This window comes from Alternaria triticimaculans, assembly GCF_023758025.1.
Source record: "Alternaria triticimaculans strain BMP 0046 chromosome Unknown scaffold_1, whole genome shotgun sequence".
NCBI lineage: Eukaryota > Fungi > Ascomycota > Dothideomycetes > Pleosporales > Pleosporaceae > Alternaria > Alternaria triticimaculans.
Window position 1 is genome coordinate 2929553 of NW_026055958.1, and position 18394 is coordinate 2947946.

The 18394-nt window shown below is 52.8% G+C and overlaps 5 protein-coding genes across 5 annotated transcripts; 3 read left to right on the forward strand and 2 right to left on the reverse strand.

Annotated features, from left to right (window-relative positions):
* Positions 1 to 1240: 1240 nt before the first annotated feature.
* Positions 1241 to 3267, forward strand: J4E78_000965 (uncharacterized protein; the record flags this gene model as incomplete). Its single annotated transcript, XM_049361626.1, has 5 exons — positions 1241 to 1585; positions 1634 to 1792; positions 1844 to 2626; positions 2675 to 2974; positions 3025 to 3267. The coding sequence occupies 5 exons, from the start codon at positions 1241 to 1243 to the stop codon at positions 3265 to 3267; spliced, it is 1830 nt and encodes a 609-aa protein (XP_049226909.1).
* Positions 3268 to 4042: 775 nt separating this feature from the next.
* On the reverse strand, positions 4043 to 4801 carry J4E78_000966 (uncharacterized protein; the record flags this gene model as incomplete). Its single annotated transcript, XM_049361627.1, has 1 exon — positions 4043 to 4801. One exon carries the CDS (start codon positions 4799 to 4801, stop codon positions 4043 to 4045), a length of 759 nt encoding a protein of 252 aa, XP_049226910.1.
* A 968-nt stretch (positions 4802 to 5769) lies between these two features.
* Positions 5770 to 7875, forward strand: J4E78_000967 (uncharacterized protein; the record flags this gene model as incomplete). The annotated part of the gene is made up of 1 exon (XM_049361628.1): positions 5770 to 7875. One exon carries the CDS (start codon positions 5770 to 5772, stop codon positions 7873 to 7875), a length of 2106 nt encoding a protein of 701 aa, XP_049226911.1.
* Positions 7876 to 8145: 270 nt separating this feature from the next.
* J4E78_000968 (uncharacterized protein) lies at positions 8146 to 10227 on the reverse strand (the record flags this gene model as incomplete). The annotated part of the gene is made up of 2 exons (XM_049361629.1): positions 8146 to 9845; positions 9894 to 10227. The coding sequence occupies 2 exons, from the start codon at positions 10225 to 10227 to the stop codon at positions 8146 to 8148; spliced, it is 2034 nt and encodes a 677-aa protein (XP_049226912.1).
* Positions 10228 to 12975: 2748 nt separating this feature from the next.
* On the forward strand, positions 12976 to 15376 carry J4E78_000969 (uncharacterized protein; the record flags this gene model as incomplete). The annotated part of the gene is made up of 2 exons (XM_049361630.1): positions 12976 to 13124; positions 13189 to 15376. 2 exons carry the CDS (start codon positions 12976 to 12978, stop codon positions 15374 to 15376), a joined length of 2337 nt encoding a protein of 778 aa, XP_049226913.1.
* Positions 15377 to 18394: the final 3018 nt, after the last annotated feature.

The window sequence follows — 18394 nt, forward strand, 5'->3', positions numbered from 1 at the left end:
ATGGAAGCAACATGGAAAGCGTTAGTCAAACACGTATAACCTATCCTTGAAGCGTACAGCAGCGGTCGCAAATTTCTCCAGAAGGTATGAATTCTCAGCTTTCGTATAGATACCGTTTGATTAGCTCTTCAATCCCGAAGGCTGCTTGGGTAATGGCGAACTGTGACATTGACAACGACCTCTGCTGGGCGTTTGAACGGCAGATGTGAGCCGAGTGCGTCCTGGCGCGCTCGGTGATGAGACAACGCTTAGCCGGAGAGCTAACAATGACCTCCATACGAGTCTTTAGGGGAGTCATTTCGTGTCAGTCGCACTCAAGCTACCTAGATAGTGGTGGATACAATGAGAAAAGTCATCAATCGTGACGTGAGGATGTGTGCAGGTAACCGAGGCGGGCCATGCGATCACTTCAATGTTTCGTGTGGCGTTATCGGGCTCTACACTAAACTACATATGGAAAGGGCAGTCGCCGATAACGAACCTAGGATCTCGAAAAACTGGGGAGGGCGGGTCATGGCAAAAAGAGATCTCGGTACCAGCGCCAGTCTTGTGGATGGCGAGATTGAGATTGGTAGTGGAGCTCCGCGGTGATATTGGAGAGTGGAGAGGAGTTTGCAGCAAGCGTGCCAGAAAATGACGGTGCAGCTGCTCCTCCTGCGTAACCCTCAGCCTCAAGCGGAGCCACTGGTCTAGGCACTGCGTAGTGCATCTCTGTTGGTATCCGTCCACGGGTGCATTTGCCGCCGCTTATGTTCTACAATCGCATCGCGACGGAACGGCGAACCTATCAGACTCTAATCAGCTGAGCTGTTAGTGCATCTTGTTAGTCGCTGTTCAAGATTTATCGCTACACGGCCATGCCGAAGGAACAAAACCATGCAAGAACAGGGTCAGGCAAAGTCGCGCGACAGGGCTACTGGCTATGCCGTCATCAGTCGGTGGCACCCAATGAGATCGGATCAGCTAAACCTCTGCCGTCTTGGACATGAGGGCCGTTGAACGGACGAGGCTTGGATCAGCACTTAGATCGTAGCGCCTTCATCGCTTAGATCCGTTTCGCCAGTAGTTGACGGTAGCGTGAAAGAGCTACTCGTTCCCCGCGTACGTATAACATACCTTGTCCCACGGTACCGACCCTGTAAACTGCCATTACCACGCGGCGACTCACTCTCACCCAGTCTACGCGCAGTCACCTGACAATACCCTGCCCTTGACAGTAGCTTGCCCTGCCGCCGTCAAGATGGAGGTCAAGCAGCCGGAGCGCAGCCCTGCGCACCTCAGCGACGAGGAGAAGATACCCGTCGAGCACCCCGAAGATGCGCGCGCTAAAGTCGAAATCCCCATCTATAACGACGTAGAACGCGTCGACCAAACCGACTTGTCTTTCGCTGCAATTCTTAAAGGCACAGCCGCAAACCCGCTCAACACCTTTGAGAAGAAGGCCGCCCTCATCAATGTCGAGCTCGATAAATTTGGAATGGGCAGATACCAGATATGCATCTGGTTCCTCTGTGGCTTTGGATACTTCCTTGATCTCGCCTGGTCACAAGGTGTTGGTTTAATTGCTTCTGCCATCTACCAAGAGGTGAGTTAGTCCAGACACAGCGGGTACCCTGTACTAAAGCGTTTGCAGATGGGAGTTTCGGACGAACACACTGGAGATATATTTGCGATCGCTAACGCAGGACTTGCTGTCGGTGCGCTCGGCTTTGGTCTTGCTGTGGATATCATCGGACGCAAGTGGGCTTTCAACTTGACCTGTCTCATTACCTCCGTATTCGGACTCTTGCTGGTATGTTCATGAAGCCGCAGATTCGATTACCGGTAATTAACAATAAGCCAGGCCGCACCCAAGTACAACTACCCTGCGATATGCGCCATCTACTTCCTCGCGTCATTAGGCCTCGGAGGTAACATTCCTATCGATGCAACCATTGCACTCGAATTTCTACCTCATAACCGCCGCTTCCTTGTCGCGCTTCTTTCCATGTGGCAGCCCATCGGTGTCGCCATTGCCTCTTGCATTGCCTACGGCACCACCGGCCAAGCTAAATGGCGCTGCGATCCCGAAGCGCCGGCTTGTCCAGACGTCGAGCCTGGAGTTGCTTGCTGTACCGTTGACAGTAACATGGGATGGCGTTACACTGTCATAGTGCTTGGCTGTATGACCTTGGCCGTCTTTTTCCTTCGGTACTTTGTCTTCACTTTCCATGAGTCCCCGAAGTTCCTGCTTGCGCGAGGAAAGGAGCAGGAGGCCCTTGACGTCCTTCACAGGATTGCGAAATTCAACAAGCAGCCACCCCCAACGTTGACTATGGAGATGTTTGCCGCCATAGATGAGGTATCGTCCAATGCCACGTCAAGCGCACGACTTTCCACTGAAGTACCTCGAACTACTCAGGCTACCCAGGCTACCCCCGAGAAAGGCAATGGGCTTCAGCGCCTCAAGGGAATCTTCACCAAAAAGCGGAATACCACATCGAGCGCACGAAACTCCCCTCGAAGTACCAAGGATACCACCAAGAAAGTCATCAAAGGGTTCGGCAAGGAGCTTACGCGCCTCAAGGGCATTTTCACCAACAAGCTGACCGCTTTCACTTTCGTCCTGCTTGCGCTGGCATACATGGTAAGCAGCTTGACTTTCCATCACTATGTTCCCTACTAACGAAAACAGGGAGACTACTGGTCCTTTAACCTGGCGGGTACCTTCCTTCCGCTTATCCTGCTGCGCAACAACGTCGATGAAGGCCGAGGAACTGTGAGCGACACCTATGAGCAGTACTTGATTATCTATTTCCCGGGTATCATAGGTGCCATATTGGCTCTTGCGTCCATTCAGCTGCCTCTTGTGGGTCGAAAGTGGTCACTGGTCTTTTCCGCCCTTTGCCAGGGTATCTCCATGGCAATGTATACCCAGGTGTCTTCGACCGCTGCTTATGTGGGTCTGAACGCATTGGAATACATTATGCAAACCGTAAGTGAGAAAATCCGAACTTAACGTTTACGATACTGATCTTTGTTCAGTACTTTAATGCGGTCTTGTACGCGTCTGCTCCGGAGCTCTTTGACACTGTCTACCGTGGTAGTGTGAGTGGCATGCTTTCTTGTCTCGGTCGTATTGCAGGAATAGTCGCACCCTTTGCGGGTGCTCAGCTTCTGGCCGATCAGAGCTCTGGCATCCTTTGGCTAGGTGCTGGTGGTATTTGGCTATCTGCACTATTGATGTGCTTCTTGCCTGTGGAGATGAAGAACAGGCAGATGTTCTAAGGAAGTGGATCATAAAGATCCCTTAAAAGTCGGCTTTGATACACGCCATCAACCAAAATTTACTGATACCCCATGCATACGCATAATGCAATACAATTTCTTCAAACGCAGACACATGCTCGGATTCCAACTTGCCGCGCTGTACCCACACCGATCGCGTCGAAATCTGCTAAACCCTTCGTGTACTAGCGTGAGATTGATGACGTATCCTGCGCCCCTAACGCTATGATGCCGTCGGCTTTGCCTATCCGCAACACCACCTTTCGTCTTGTGTTTCCATCCTGCATCATGCAGTTTATTGCTTTTGTTGAGCTTGGCGCTCTCATACCTCCGCACAGATGAAGATGCACTTTGACGTCTGCTCCGTTCTACTTTATCGTTGTTTCGCGCAAGGGATACCTTCGTTGGCTAGAAAGCTGGGCTCCCACATCACAATGTTGCGGCGCACAACCGTTACCGTGAACCGCGCTAGCTGCAACATCGGGATCTCACAAGCCGGCGCGCTTGCCTCGGAGCACAAGAGCAGCTATCAGCGCAGCAGCGAAACTGCGACATGTCGATCTAGTGCGAGCCAAGAAGACCTTACCAAGGGCGGCTGCAACTCGTATTGCATTCTACAAAAGTGTTCCATTATTTCATCTTCTTTTCAGAAGTAAACATCATCTTTTGGACTGTATACTTGTTAATATCTAATAGTGTGTATGCAGCAGAACGCGAGAAGCACAAGTACAATCCTATTAACACGTCTAATGGTTGAAAAGCTTCCATACTAGAATCAGTACTCTTCTTGTGCTATGCTTCGAGGACCACGAACAACTATCTGGCCAGGCTCTTCCTCAAGCAGTTTGATGCCCGTCATATCGTACTTTCCAGCCCTTGAGTCAAATCGCTCATCCCAAAGATGCGCTAGCCGGAACGAGTCCAGTTTAATGAATTCGCTAGTCCTGGCTGCGGTGTCTTCAACGTGGCCCACCAAAAGCTCCTTTCTTAAAGTTGATGTACCATTTCCAAATCGTGATCTGGTAAACTCTCTAAGACTCCGAAAAGCGTCGATACGATCACGGGTGTTCCGTTTGCAGCTCAGGCACCTTGGGACCTTCCTGAGCACCAATGGGCATACATGCGGGTAAGGCTTCCGGCAAGTGTGTAGTGTCGCTATGTATACCAGGACTTCCTCTTCGACAGAATCTGCGAGGCTCGGTTGCGGAGTAAAGTCTTCAGATGTGTCTTCTTCGGTACTAGGTGCGTCTGGCTTCTCTAGAGACTTAAACGTCCAGCCTGAATTTTCGTCCCACCGGACGCCGCGGTTGTCGTCGTCCCAGTCCGACAAGGCCCCTTCTTTTTCGGCCAACTTCTCTACCGTTTCGGGCTTGTCTAGTATCAGTCCATCTGGACATTGCTGCAGAAGTCGCCATGGAAGCGCAAAGACCATGTTTGTGCTGAGTTGGTCCCACTGGCTGAAGGTAGCGTAGCCTTTTTCGATATCTTTCACAATGACAATGTAGTCGTGGGCTTTCATGTTTCGATGGATCATGGTAGACAATGTTAACCGGTTGCGTAGATGCGTGATGGTCAAGAGAGCTTCTATGTAATCATGATATAGCTTGAATAGGCCCATGGGGGTTTGCTAGAATGCGGTATGCATGAACAATGGGTTTTCACTCAGCTTGGAATGATACTGGTGACGACCGTGCGATACTCTCCGATATTCTCAACATTGTATCGGCACATCTCATGTGGTGACCTCGAAGATCTGCTATCACGTCCGACTCTCAATGACCCTGGTATGAATGGCTTTTGCGGTAAAGATGAGTTCAATGTCGTAGCCTCGCCATAAGAAAGTACTAAGCTTTCATGGCTCACATTTGACCGGCTGCACAAGACGTTGCTGCCACACACTACAATGAGGAAATTGAAAAGATGCACTGAAGTCTACGACAGAACAAAAAATGAGAGATACCAACATTTAAGCGTGGTGTAGACTTCTAGATCCTTGATTTCCATGTCGTTCTCCGCACAGGGCTGGTATGTACTTCTTTCCTCAAACAGGATAGAGCCACCAAAATGTGTCGAAAAAGTTCGCAGCCGTATTACAGGTATATAACGAGTTGTCAAAAAGCTAAAGTTCATGACGGGAATGGAGAGACACCACCCAATCTACATAGTGTACCTCATGGAATACGCCAATTCTCTCTCAATCAGGATGGGTGAAGCAAGAGTCTTCGTGGCTTCGCAGTCTGTAACGTGAAATCTGAATTGGCTTGGTGAATGTGTGGAAAAGCATTGGCTTCCGAACGCACAAACACTTAGTGTAACCTAAATCTACTAGGCTAAGCTTCTCGTACTCACGGCTTTCTCATAGACGGACAAATCACACCCGCTCGACCTATTTCACAGCCACAGGAACACAACTTCAATTCCACGGACTTATAAGCGCCCATTCTCACATTAGATCGCCTTAGAACTGTTCAGATCAAAGCTGACCAGATGAACACTTATGCGATGCCCGACATAGAAACCCCCACTGCGCCTCCATCTCCTGAAATTCCAGCCGCCCAAGTCAAAGATTCACCATCTCTACCCAGGCGTCAACCACCACCTGTGCCAAAGAAGATCGTAAAGGCCGATAAGTCCACGTGTGGCATCTGCTATCAACGAGTAGAGCTAAAGCACAAAGCCAAGGCCAACGTCCATTTCAACAAATGTTGGGATGGTCTGAGAGAGAAGGCGAAGGAATCGAAGATTCAGATTGAGAAGAATCCGCTGGAGGAAAGGGAGGTTGGAGACAGCGACAAGACCTCGCTGGGGACGCTGCAAGTCGAGAACAGCGAACTAGATGAAAGAGAGGAACCATCCACACCGATACCATCATTCTCATCAGACCTGGAGAAAACATCCTGTCTTCTTTGCCACAAAGACCTGTGGGGTATGAAAGATCTCGACGCCTTTGACCACCGCTTGATCTGTCTTACAACACTTAACCCAGCTTGCTGCCCTGTCTGCGACGTCTCCTTTAAAGAGATTCCCGAGCCAAGCGATGACGTCCTCTCAAGCGAAAGCAGTGGCTGGGCAATTCATACCATAATCTGGCATCTACACGCTTGTCAGAACGACTGCCATACTTGCCCAGAGGCACAGGCCGACTGGACAGCCTTAATTTCTCGGCGGGCCGGTCGTACCGAAGGAGCACAGAGACTCTTCTGGAAGAGTATAGGAGAAAGAAAAGATTGGGGTCTGCGCAAACACAGGGACAGCGTGAAGACCAAGAAGAAGTCGGGACTAGCGCGCGAGGATGGGATGTATCGGACAAAGAGCTCGCCCTTGCGGACTGCGCAGATGATTCTTCCTGCGCGAGAGGCCCATAGTGAGTCGGAGATCGAGGTGACGAGGGTGGAGAAAGCTGTCGTGGCCGAAAACATCCCCTTTGATCGGTTCAGAAGGTCCAGCTACTCCGTAATGAAGCTCCCTCGCTCCGCGAAAATGCGCACGGACTACAAACCTGAGGAAGTGCGAACGGAGGTACTGCCTCTCTTCGATTCGAAGACATTCTGGAAACAACTTTCGTACAAAGCGCAGACGCGATTGCTACCCAAGCTTGTACCTAAGCCACTCAACGTTACCTCTCCTACCAAGAAGAAACTACCAGCTATAGGTGCGTTTGCGGAAAAGTTCCTAGTCCCTAGCCACAAAGAAGAAGCGAAATCGCAGCTTCGATTGTTGAGCAATCAGCCAGTAGCTCTCGCCCCGATGACTTCCGCGGCGAAATCAGACGCGCTCCTCAAAGCACCTCAGCAGTGTTCAACACCCAGGAACAAGGACGAGCTCGACGCCTTCCAAAGGAAGCTGTTAGATCTATTGAAGCCTGTTGCAGAACAAGAAAGTGTCACGCTCCCTCGGAAAGTGCGCCAGTTTCCAGAGATCACCCTGACTTGTCCACAAGAAGAACCCGACAGTCCGCCTGCATTAGCTTTGTCACAGCCGCCGCACATTAACAACGCGACGACCGGTCCTGTTACTGCAACCTCAAAGCCTCCCATCAGCACGTCCTCACCGCCGAACGATAGCCCCTCGACCGCTACAAGATCCCAACATAGCTCTCTCGATACAAAGAGACCAGCCCTGCGAACTATTGGATCAAGTGAAAATTGGCGCAACTCGCCTCCCAACGCTCAAGAACGATTCAATAAATTGTTAAGAATGAATACCGCAAGGCCATACTACGGACGGTCTGCAAATCCGCTGTCTAAGCCAGAGCCACTGCCCCACGGCACAAGGTCATCTCCGCATCCGTGGCCAGCCAGCTTTGGCGAAAGAAGATCCATGGCTGCTGTCACTCTACCAGTGCATGGTAGGCCAGCAAATCCGCTTCCGGAGCGCTCGCTACAGTGGATGTTTTACAACTTCCAGGAACTTGACCGGGAGATGGAGGTCGAAACTTATGTGTACGGTCGGCGTGGCGCCATTCCAGTTGACTTGAAGTCTAATATTCGTACTGTTATCGATTCTGCGTTATCTGAGGAAGAGCAGATAGCGCGGAACCGAGAGTGCTGTAGAGGCATGTTCGGGAGTTTTGCGGAGACGAATGAGGAGGCGCGGAGTGTGGAGTGAAACGAAGGTAGAATACGTTGAAAAGAATTGGGGCTCGAGGCGAGAGAGATTCAAGATTGCGCCGGGTCGCTGTACGAAGCACAAGGAATAGAGTGAATCGTGGATGCATGCAGGATAGAAGAACCCTGACTCGTGTATAGACAGGTGAAACTATGTATAGTTGAAGAATAACGAGCGTTTCATCATAACATCGTGACAATACTTCTGATAGAGGAAGTGGGAGAAGCAACAGGCGTAGCACACCCATGATGCGACCTTTGAACCCGTAATCTAAACCTTACTCTTCTCATCACCAACAACAAACACCTCGGTAGGCTCCACTTCAATCTCATCCGACGAAAATGTCCTTGAGCGGCGGAAGACAGCTTCCTCGACTGTGTCATATACCATCGTGCCTTTCTTATTGACATCAGACACATCGCGGAGCTTCCACCCGAACCTCGCGAAGCGCTCGCGAACACGGTCGTTTAGCCCTACGAGTCTGAACTGCGTGTTCTTCCCACCATACGCCTCGATGTCTGCTTTCAGATCTTTCAGATGCGTAAGACCTGTTGTGTCGATATTATGCATGGCATACATGTCCAGCACGACACTGCGAATCTGAACAGGCTCTTCGAGGATCTCGGCTTTCGTACGGAGACGCAACGCGCGATCTTTGCCAGCGACACTCCAGTTGCGGTTTGCGTGCGCAGCCTCCAGCGTTGCCACATCACCGGAGTTGAATGTCTGGACCGCGTCGAGGCACTGCGTCTTGATGTGGTAGGCGTTGTAGAAGAGCATAGACTGGTGGATGCGGAATACTTGGGTATCGAGAGGAGTGGGATGCATACCTGATTGGCGGCCGTGAGAAGCCACTTCGATAGACGTTATGCGGTGAACGCGGTGGAAGGCCATGAAGAGGAGGTGGTAGACGATGTTGAATCCGACGGCCGTGCCGATCCCAACTTCTGAGGAAACAAAGAGGGTGAGCCAGAAAGCTAGCATGGAGGTAGTAAAGTCGACGAGTGAGGTGCGCCAATATCCGTAGAAGACTTTGAGGGGAACTACAATGTGCCATACTGCCGTAACAATGATAGCTGCCAATGTAGCTTTCGGTATCCAGTATAGTGCTGGCGAAAGCTTGAAGATACTGAGGATGACGACACCACCCGCAATCAAACCATAAGCTGGAGACTTGACACCGGACTCTGAATTGACGGCAGTCCGCGACATAGCACCTCCGACCGCCATGGAGGAGAAGAAAGAATTGAAGAAGTTGGTGAAGCCGAGATAGACTAGCTCTTGTGCAGCGTCGGTAACGTAGCCGTTCTTGCGACCAAAGGCTTTAGCGATAGCTAGATGTTCAAGCGCAGCTGCAATGAAGGGCGCAATGCTTCGTGCGAATACCTTGCCGATAAGTGCCGAGTCTGGCATGCGAGGCGTTGCAATCCCATCAGACTTTACCTTGCTGAGTGCCCAGACAGGATCGTCATTCTCAAGGTCGATGTCCTTGTTCACTGCGTACGAGATACCAGCGAAGAGAATGAGGACTACAGCACTACGCCCAAGTGCTAGCAGCCATATGGCCTTGTTCTTCTTGCCCCAGCGCTGTCCCATCTTCTGCATGAGATAGAGCAGTAGAAGGCCCCCAAGACCCACTCCGCATGTCGGACCGTCGTATTGTGGTATCTTGGCGAAAAGGTCGTGAATGATGTTCGCCGTACCGGAGCCGACAGTGATGCCGAATAGCGAGGGGATTTGGCCGAGCATGATGACGATGGCAGCTGCGGAGATGAAGCCGCTCAGAACAGGCACGGAAATAAACTCTAGCAGAAATCCTAGCTTGAGCAGGCCTAGCGTCATGGAGTAGATGCCGACGGACATAGCAACGGCGGAGGCGATAGCTTGTGGTGTGTATCCGTCTTGGGCAACATCTGCGATTATCTCCGCTGTCAAGAGACCCATGAGCGACGTAGGACCAGTAGACAGGTCTGTGCGAGTTTTAGCAAAAAGGGTTGCAATGAGTAGCAACGACTTACCCTTAGATGTACCCATGATCAGGTACAGAAAGTTAGGCAGCCAACTCGACATGAGTCCATACTGTCCGGGGATTGTCGCAATCTTCGCGTACGCCAGAGACTGAGGGATGAGCAGAACGCCAACAGTGATACCGGCTAATGTGTCGTTCAGTAGCCATCGCGGATTGTACTTCGGCAGCCATTGAATGATGGGCGCCTTCTGAAGTAGATATTGGCCTGCCACTGAAGGTGCGGCGCGGACGGCTTTCGTGCCATACCGTATCGTCCGCTGGAGGGTAGTATCAGTGGCTATCGCTTGTCGGCTTCCTCGAGCCTTCTTCCTGAGATACTCCATAGTGAGTTGGCAGATAGCAAGCCAAAACAAAGCGACAAAAGATGTTTTAGAGCTAGCACAGTGCCTCGTTGAGCAGTGGAGGAGACTTATTGAGGGTTACCCTAGAGCACGGCATATCAAAGATATACTCCGCACATCCTGGGCATCGGCGTTATCGACCACAAGGTAGCGTCCTGTCGATGAAACTGGGTCTCGAAGCCACAGCGCTGCGATTGAGCCTACTAGGTAGCCGGTCAGCACACCCACTCTCAACCGCTTACCCGCATGGAAACATGCTGGGAACGTCTAGGCGAAATCGTGTCGAGGAACTGCCAATCATTGCAACAAGACGTCAGCATGCCGGTCCCGCGATGTCCAATGAGGAAGTGAACTGCAGCTGCCATGTCTGATACCCTGCTCAAGTCTCGACCTTCCGTCTTGGACACCGAGGTGTGGGCGAGGAGGAGTGGAGATTTCGACGTAGTTGTGATTCGGCCTTCGTTCCGTAACACACCACTGAGGCGCAAAGACGTAGTCACGCTGTCAACACCAGCAGGGGCCGGTAAGATATTAGACAGGCGCTTGTCACACTGCCGATATGCCTAAGCAGAGGCAACCCAGGTTTGAGTTGCGACTAGCATCGCCCTCGGGCCTTACTCAAGCTTTTTGGAGATAACCGGATCGCGTACATCTGACTTAGTGGATTGGCAACGGCGAACTCAAACTGCGTGGTAGAGGACTCTTTGTTGAGGGAGAGAGATGTTTGGACAAAATTACCCCGCAATACACCTCATCAGCACCGAATTAGCTTCCGTCAGCCACCCCGCGCAAGGCTCGTTGAAGCCGCACACTAGCGCCTTGAATTAAGCTTTGAGTCAAGCTCCACGAATAGACGGCCAAGCATCCTTGTCGAGTATCTCCCGGACGGAGCGTGTGCCGTGTCAGTGCAGCCGACGATCGAAGGCACGACGAAACGTTCGTTTACAACGACGACGATCACACCAGGCCCAGTCTACGTAATGCGGTAGTTATCATGGTGACCAGAAGTATGAGACGATTCGTGCATCTCGCAGATGGCATGATATGTGTTGTCGGGGTTTGGGTATGACCAGCAAATGTTACCCCTCAACCGATGGCGGCACAATCTGAACATACTGGAATACGCTGCTTTGCCTAGGCGTTCCTTTGGTGCGCAACGCCAACGCGCCTCAGTGGCGCGCGTGGTTTGTCATCCTCGCGATATGAAAACATGGAGCACTAGTCGGACGTGGCAACGATTTGACAATGGCGTTAGCAATGCGTTCGTCAGAAAGACAATCCGTTGTAGTCACATCGAGCATTCGCGTCAAGACCGAGACTCCGGTTTCCGATCTGTAGACAACTCATGAAACTGACACTCGGATAGCCTGATCACGCCAATGCGCTACAGATATAAGTTCAGTACAGCAGACAGCTCTTGCATATCAACAATATTTCAGGAGCCTGCTCTGGGTACGCGTACGTCTGCACATGCATCCCTGAGCGGGATCAGTTCCCGGAAACGATAGATGCATGCAGTGTGACCGGCGCCCTTTGACCCGATAGGGACAAGCTTCAAGTTCGTGCGAGACGTGTTTCGCTAAGCCGTTTGGGAAGGTAGAGCTCGAGACACTCTCGCGAAGACTGTAGAGATAGTGTGTACAGCGATTGCAACGATAATGTTGCATGATGCGCGTTCGCTGCCGAAGATACGTGCACAGGACCACTAGTTGCGCATATTGAATAATGTGCGCTGATGCAGAATTCGTCATGACTGGAAAGCATGAAACGTGAATGATATGCTCATGTCTTTACAGCGTTCCCCGCATTCGTTGGCTTGGCTTTTACATGAGGCGTAATCGGAGCGTTAGATTTGGAGCCAAGAGACATTTTATAGTCGAGCCATTGCTGACTCTGGGCTGGCCGTGCTTCTCATGTGGTTTTAGCAAAGGCTTGACAAGGCTCCTTTCTGCATCGACTGGGGGTGTAGTCGGGCACAAGACACGGTGTCAGTGTGTTGGTGGTGTGGGACGAAACAGCCACCATGCCAAACGACGACTCTCAGTCAGCGAATATCGCATAAAATCCGGACAAGGCGCCTTCCAGCGGTTTAGTCCCTCCAATGACGGTTATATGTCGGAAAGCCGTGATAAGTCCAGTGGGCGACATGGCAGCCTGGATCGTGTGCCGACACCAACATACTGAGTGCAGACTGTGGGATTGGCTGGTGAGGTAGGCATGTGTAGCGAAGAGGAGTTGCAGCAGTGGCTGAATACGCGGCAACACTGATTGAATTCCAGATGTCCAGCTCAAAGAAAGCCACCGAGGGCTTTGTCTAGGAAAAGGGTGACATCATGGGAAAGTCGTCGTGGAAGGTGCTGCGAAGAACCGGTGGGGTAAAGCTAGAACAGGGCGCTGCAGGAGGCCGTTGCATGCCCCTGTCAAGCATCACGCGAAGGAAGGGCGACCCATGCCAGCCGCCTGACGGCATGGGCAGGCGTGATAGCGCGAGGCACGAAGGTGCATCACTGAGTGAGAGAAGACGCGATTGAGGTGAAAAGAAAGCGCGTTGTGAGGGAGGATGGCTGGGACGACGCGACGAGGGAGGTGAAGGGTGCCGTGTCGGAGACAAAGACGCAAGCTCCGTCTCCGCGCTAACGCCAAGACGAAATTTATTATCGATACGGCATCATTCCAGCCAGTGCAGAGCAGACGTCCCCGGCGAGAGTTGTATACCGAAGACATTGGAACATGGCGCGCAAGAAGAAGAGCGCGCAGGCTGATGCCGCGCCCAACGGCAGCGCCTCGTCGACGCCGCCGCCCGCTGCCAACGGCGCAGCAACCGCGAAGAAGCCGGCCGGCGAGCCCTCGACGTCTGCCCTCATCATCTGCCGCAACAAGTGAGTTTGGGCGGGTACTGCCGTCGTGATGCACAGAGACAATACCCTAATGGCGGGACTACAGGCATTGGCGCTACATCTCTTCGTTCCACGGCCCCTGGCTGCAGCTGCCCCCGGAGGTCCTCGAGTCGCTCGCCCACAGCAACTACCTCTCCCCGCGCCCCCACCCGATTGACCCCGCCGTCTTCTACGACCTCGTCAAGATCCGCAAGGCCGTCGACGAGGCGACCAACCTGGCTGTGCGCGCCACGTCGGGCTTGACGTCGGCCGCCCTCAGCAACAGCCTCAATGGGAACAACAGCATGCTGGGCAATGCCGCCGCGCTGGGGATAGGCTACGGGGGAGGGGGGACCTCGAAGCTGAGTAGAGAGCGGAAGCATCGCATGCGGGAGCTGGCGACGAGCAAGCTGAGTCAGGCATATCATTTGGACGAGATCGCGGCCAGTGTAGCTACCATGCAGAGCGCAAGCACGCTGGAAGACGTCGCGCACCTGGTGCTGCAGCGCGAGCCCAACAACGTCGACGCCAAGTACGTCCACTTCTTCCACGAGAAGATTCCCAGCCGCATGATGGCGCAGTGTACACCTTTGCATACTTTGAATGAAATCATCAGCGAGCGACCCAACGACGGGAGCCCCCTTCGAACGCGCGCATTGACAAGAATCTTCAAGGAGGACTACGTGAACTCGGCCAAGGACCTGAGTGAGGCCCTGAGCACAGCGCGGTACATGATGGCACAGCATCGCGCGGGCAACGATCAGCTGGTGCTGGCAAAGACGCTCCAGGAACAATATGGGCGGGATTGGCGGCAGGAAGTCAAGATCCCCGACGAAGACCACCCCAATTCGCTCGAGACACAGCTGCTGTTCCATCGCGCAGGCGTATACTTCACTATAGCATGCGGCCACGTCAATGCTGCCCTCGACGGCCTACAGGCAGCCGAAGAGGCAAAGGCACGGCGCGATGCCCAAATCGCGGAAGGTAAGGAGCCAGATCCAATAACACCAGAAGAAGCGCACAGCAATCATCTTCGCCTCGAAGCCCGCAAGCAGGTCCGCCAAAACGCCAAACGCGCCCTTCGAGACTATGTCGCCTTCCTCTCACACTTCGACTACACGCCCGGTATCTCCGCTGAGCTCGCCGAAGAGTTCTTGCGCAGACTGGGCCACTCGGCGAACGGCAGCCCCAACGGCTATTCGAATGATAAGATCAAACCGAATATGAACCGCCTCATCGAGCAGACAAACGGCGCCTCATCACCCATCTCCGAAGCCCTCGTCCCTCACCGCGGCCCAACCAAATCCTCCTCTGACCGCGCATCGTGGCCCAAACTCCCTCCACCGGAGATCTTCAAAGTCTCCCAGCTCTTCGATGCTGCACCTCCCGCCTCGCTGCCCCCGTATCCACCGCCTCGCAACTCGTCCGAGTCCGCAGCCTCAGCAGCAGCCACCGCCTTCGCAGATAGCCACGAGAGTATAACATACCACCCCCTCATTACAGATGCCCTGCACAGTCTCCTCCTCTGCCACGCGCTCATACAAACACCCCCCAAAGAACACCTCCGTCACGCCCACAATGCCGCTCGCCTCGCCCGCGTCTGCGACGGCTACCCCATCTTCCTCGCCGCACGTTCTCCCGCACGCGCAGATTGGATCGAAGTCCTCCGTAGAGCTGGGAACTGGATCGGCCTGTCAACATCCTGGGAGAACCTCTGTCGCCCTGCACCCCTACCTGGCCACGGAGGCGGCAAGAACGGCTCCACAGACGTAGCAGGAAAAAACGGCATGAACGGATCCAGCGGCGGCGAAACAGAAGCCCAACGACGCGAGCGTCAGAAACACGAAGCCATACTCGAAGCCCTAGCCGACGAACGCGTCGTCGACGAAGAAAGTTTCCAGCGTGCCGTTCGCGCACGCGAGCGCCGGAACAGAGAGGACGAGGAGGCCGAGAAAAAGAGGCAGCAATCTCCTCCTAGCGACGCAGATGGGAACCCAATGTCGCCACAACCCACCCCACCTAAGCGCTGGGCGCAAGATGACGGTCGCGAGTATCCAATCAGTACGGAACGAGCGGAAGCCATCTCACGCTGGGTCAGGGATGCACCGCCAGTGGGCGAGACCAGCGGTGCGAAAAGCAAGAAGAGAACAAAGGGCAAAGGGAAGAAACCTTCCTTGAGAGCGGGCGGAACGGGCCTAAGCCTTGCCGAGAGCGTCGAGACGATGAGTGTTCAAGACGAGGAGATCGATGATTAGTGCTAGATTTGGATGTTAGAGAGGCCCTTGTCTTGATAACGCGGTGGGACGGTGGACTATTCTCATCGGGAGCCATGGCATCGGCCTGATAGAGTTGGAAGTAGATTAGCTTTCTCATTAGCGCTTGTGGATAGCAGATGAATGTCTAAAGTGTTCTGATGGTTTTGATTGTTATTCATCTCTCTGACTGAGACTATTCTACATACGGGCCCACTGGCAGCCACTTCCTTTCCCGAAAACCTCCTTTTCCATCGTATATGAGCTCATGGCATCGCATACCTGGGTAGCGAGTGCACCCTCACTTGCTAAACCAGTCCGCCGTAAACGCCCTCTCTGATCCTCCTATAGACACATGCTCGACGTCCGTCAGGTCCATTCCCTCGATCTCGTCGACAATACTCTGCCAGATCTTCTCCGATTTCTCCACCGATACACTCTCTCCATCCCACCCGTACTGCAGGTCCTCTTCCGTAATCACAAAGTTATTCTTCTCGTTGTCTTCAAACACTCCGTACGGCTCCTCGGGTGCCATGTTATGGTTCAGTATGCGGTTAAGCGGCAGTTTATTGGCAGCCAACCAATACGCACGATGGAACCGCTTGTCAGAAGCCTTCATGTTGGGAAACCACTTCTGTTTGACCGTGAGAAGATCCGCTTCCATGGATAAGCGGAGCCATTTGTGAACAGATGGCGCAACAGTCGTCCAATGGATCTCGTTATGCTCATGAGCAAACATTCCATATACGCCGATGCTGGTAGTCGTTGTGGCCGGTGGGTCATACTGGAACGGGTTCGCAGCGTTGTGTAAAACTAGAAGCGACATTCTGTTTCCATTCTTGATGAAGCCTGCCGTAATATGCGCGTCCCATCTGTCCCTGTCTGAGTGGTAGATTCCTTTCTCAAACTGATCTTGTAAAAAGGACTCGGCAAAATCGAAGCCATGTCCAGGTTCAAGCTCATATAGAACGACCGGCCACCTGTACTCGTCGTAGGTGCTTGTGATATCTTGGGGTATAGTCTCAGGGTGGACAATCTTGGGAGGCGGCGGTGGAGGTGCTGCGGGCGTATGCGGTTGATGTTGAGGCATGTAAGCTAAGGGTCGCGCATGAACCGGTTCTTGATACTGTGGGTAGGGAGAAATATACGGTGGTGGGTGATACTGCCGCGGATCGATGTAGTACATGGGGCCCGGTAGATGAGGAGTCGGGTGGTGGTTTACCACTGGGCTGCTTGTGAAGCTCTGTTGCTGCCCATGCTTTGGTTTGGGTGAACCCGGAAGAAGACGTCTAAAGCGAGGAGGAGGTGCAGGTGTAGTTGTCAAGTCGTCAATAATTGAAGCCTTGCGTTTGCGAGGCATCGTTGTAGGCTCCTTGATCAGTTCGTACTGCGGCGCTGAGGCTTGGGCGGAAACTGTCTTTCTCCTCGCTACCTCGCCCTTTCTTTTGTACTCGTCCTGCTTCTTCTTGCTCTGTGCATCTACCATGCTAAGGTTGTGAGTTGGCCAATGCTGGATAGAGGGCGCCTTCTGTCAAGCTGTTAGCACGAATAGTAAGATGTCTCAACACTGCGTTGGCAAAGCAAAGCACCTCATACAAGGGAAAAAACTGGACAGGTCTGCAGCCTACATCAGCATGGGAACCTGCAAGGTAGGTGCCCTAACGTCGATGTAGGCTCCAGACCTGTTCAGATTTTCCCTAGGTTGGCGTGATAGCAAGGGATACATACTAGTAAGGGTGGAGCGACAGTTCGTTGTGACGGATAACCCTGGATGTTCGATACTGAGGGATGAATGTATGCTGGTGCAAATGTGCTGTAAGGCGATGTATACGGGCCTCGCAATGGTTTCGCAGGATCATGTTGGCGCACATCGTCGAGGTGGTGAAGGGGCGGAGTAGGTGGTCGTTGCCTGTTCGCCCAATGTGGTACAGGCACGTTGTACCGATGTTGCGGTTGGTGGAGAACTTCGGGCTCAGGGGAAAGAGGAGTTGAGATGAAAGTACTTGCCGCAGTTGTTTGTGGAGAGGGAGCGCCAAAGGTAGCCATCGAGTCTTTGCGCGTGGATGCAGCGTCATGCACGTCATCCAAGCTCATAGCCTGAGGCCAGCCGGAAGGCGCGCCATGTTGTGAAGGGTTCATCTGGTGTACTTGCAGCAGGTTGAATCGAGGGGCTCATATTTGGTGTTGGAGGAGGCGGGCGGGGGTTGTTGACTATTTATACTGCCGTTGCTCGTGGTGACGGTCGTATGGGAGGCAGCAGCGACCAGTGATAGAAGGCACGCTACCCCGACAACACAAGGGAGTACACCGACAGTGCCAATTCGCGACGTGTCTCCCGTCTTCACCCGACAACTGCGGATAGAGACGCGCACAAAGTGGCGGATTGACCACGTTGAGGCTGCAACGTCGCTGCCTGACTGTTCTGTTGTTGACGTAATGAGATGGATCAGGAGATTAATGACAAACGAAGGGTTGAAAAACGAGCTGGCAACATCGAGGTAGAGGTAGAAGTTTATCAACATGAAGTGATATATGAGCACCTTTATATAGAAATGCCGCAGATGGAAGCAATAGTGGTGAATGATTCAGTAATACGTTGAGGGGGGCTAACCACACTAACATTCACGGAACCTGTCTTCATCAACCACTAGAATGATCTTCTTCTCAAGGTGCCAGGCTGTCTTCGAATCAGCTGACCCAAACCAGATTTTAGTCGGGTCAATACGTGCCAAGCTTCGTAGGCAGAAGCAGACCCGTGGAACATAGAGCGAACTGGATGAACTCTGCATATGAAAATGTAATCTTACCCAGATCTCGCTGATGAGTCATAAAGTAACCACCATACTCCCGCCTTTTCCTGTGCTTATTCAACGCTTCCAACGCCAGAAGAATCGAGACAAAGTGCGTAGACTAGCGGCAAAAACTAGAGATGTTGCGCCGCACGCAGCTCGTGGGAGAGAAGAGGGAAAGCTAAACAACACGCTTGACCTGTAGACGGGATTAGTTGAGTACTGTTGGAAT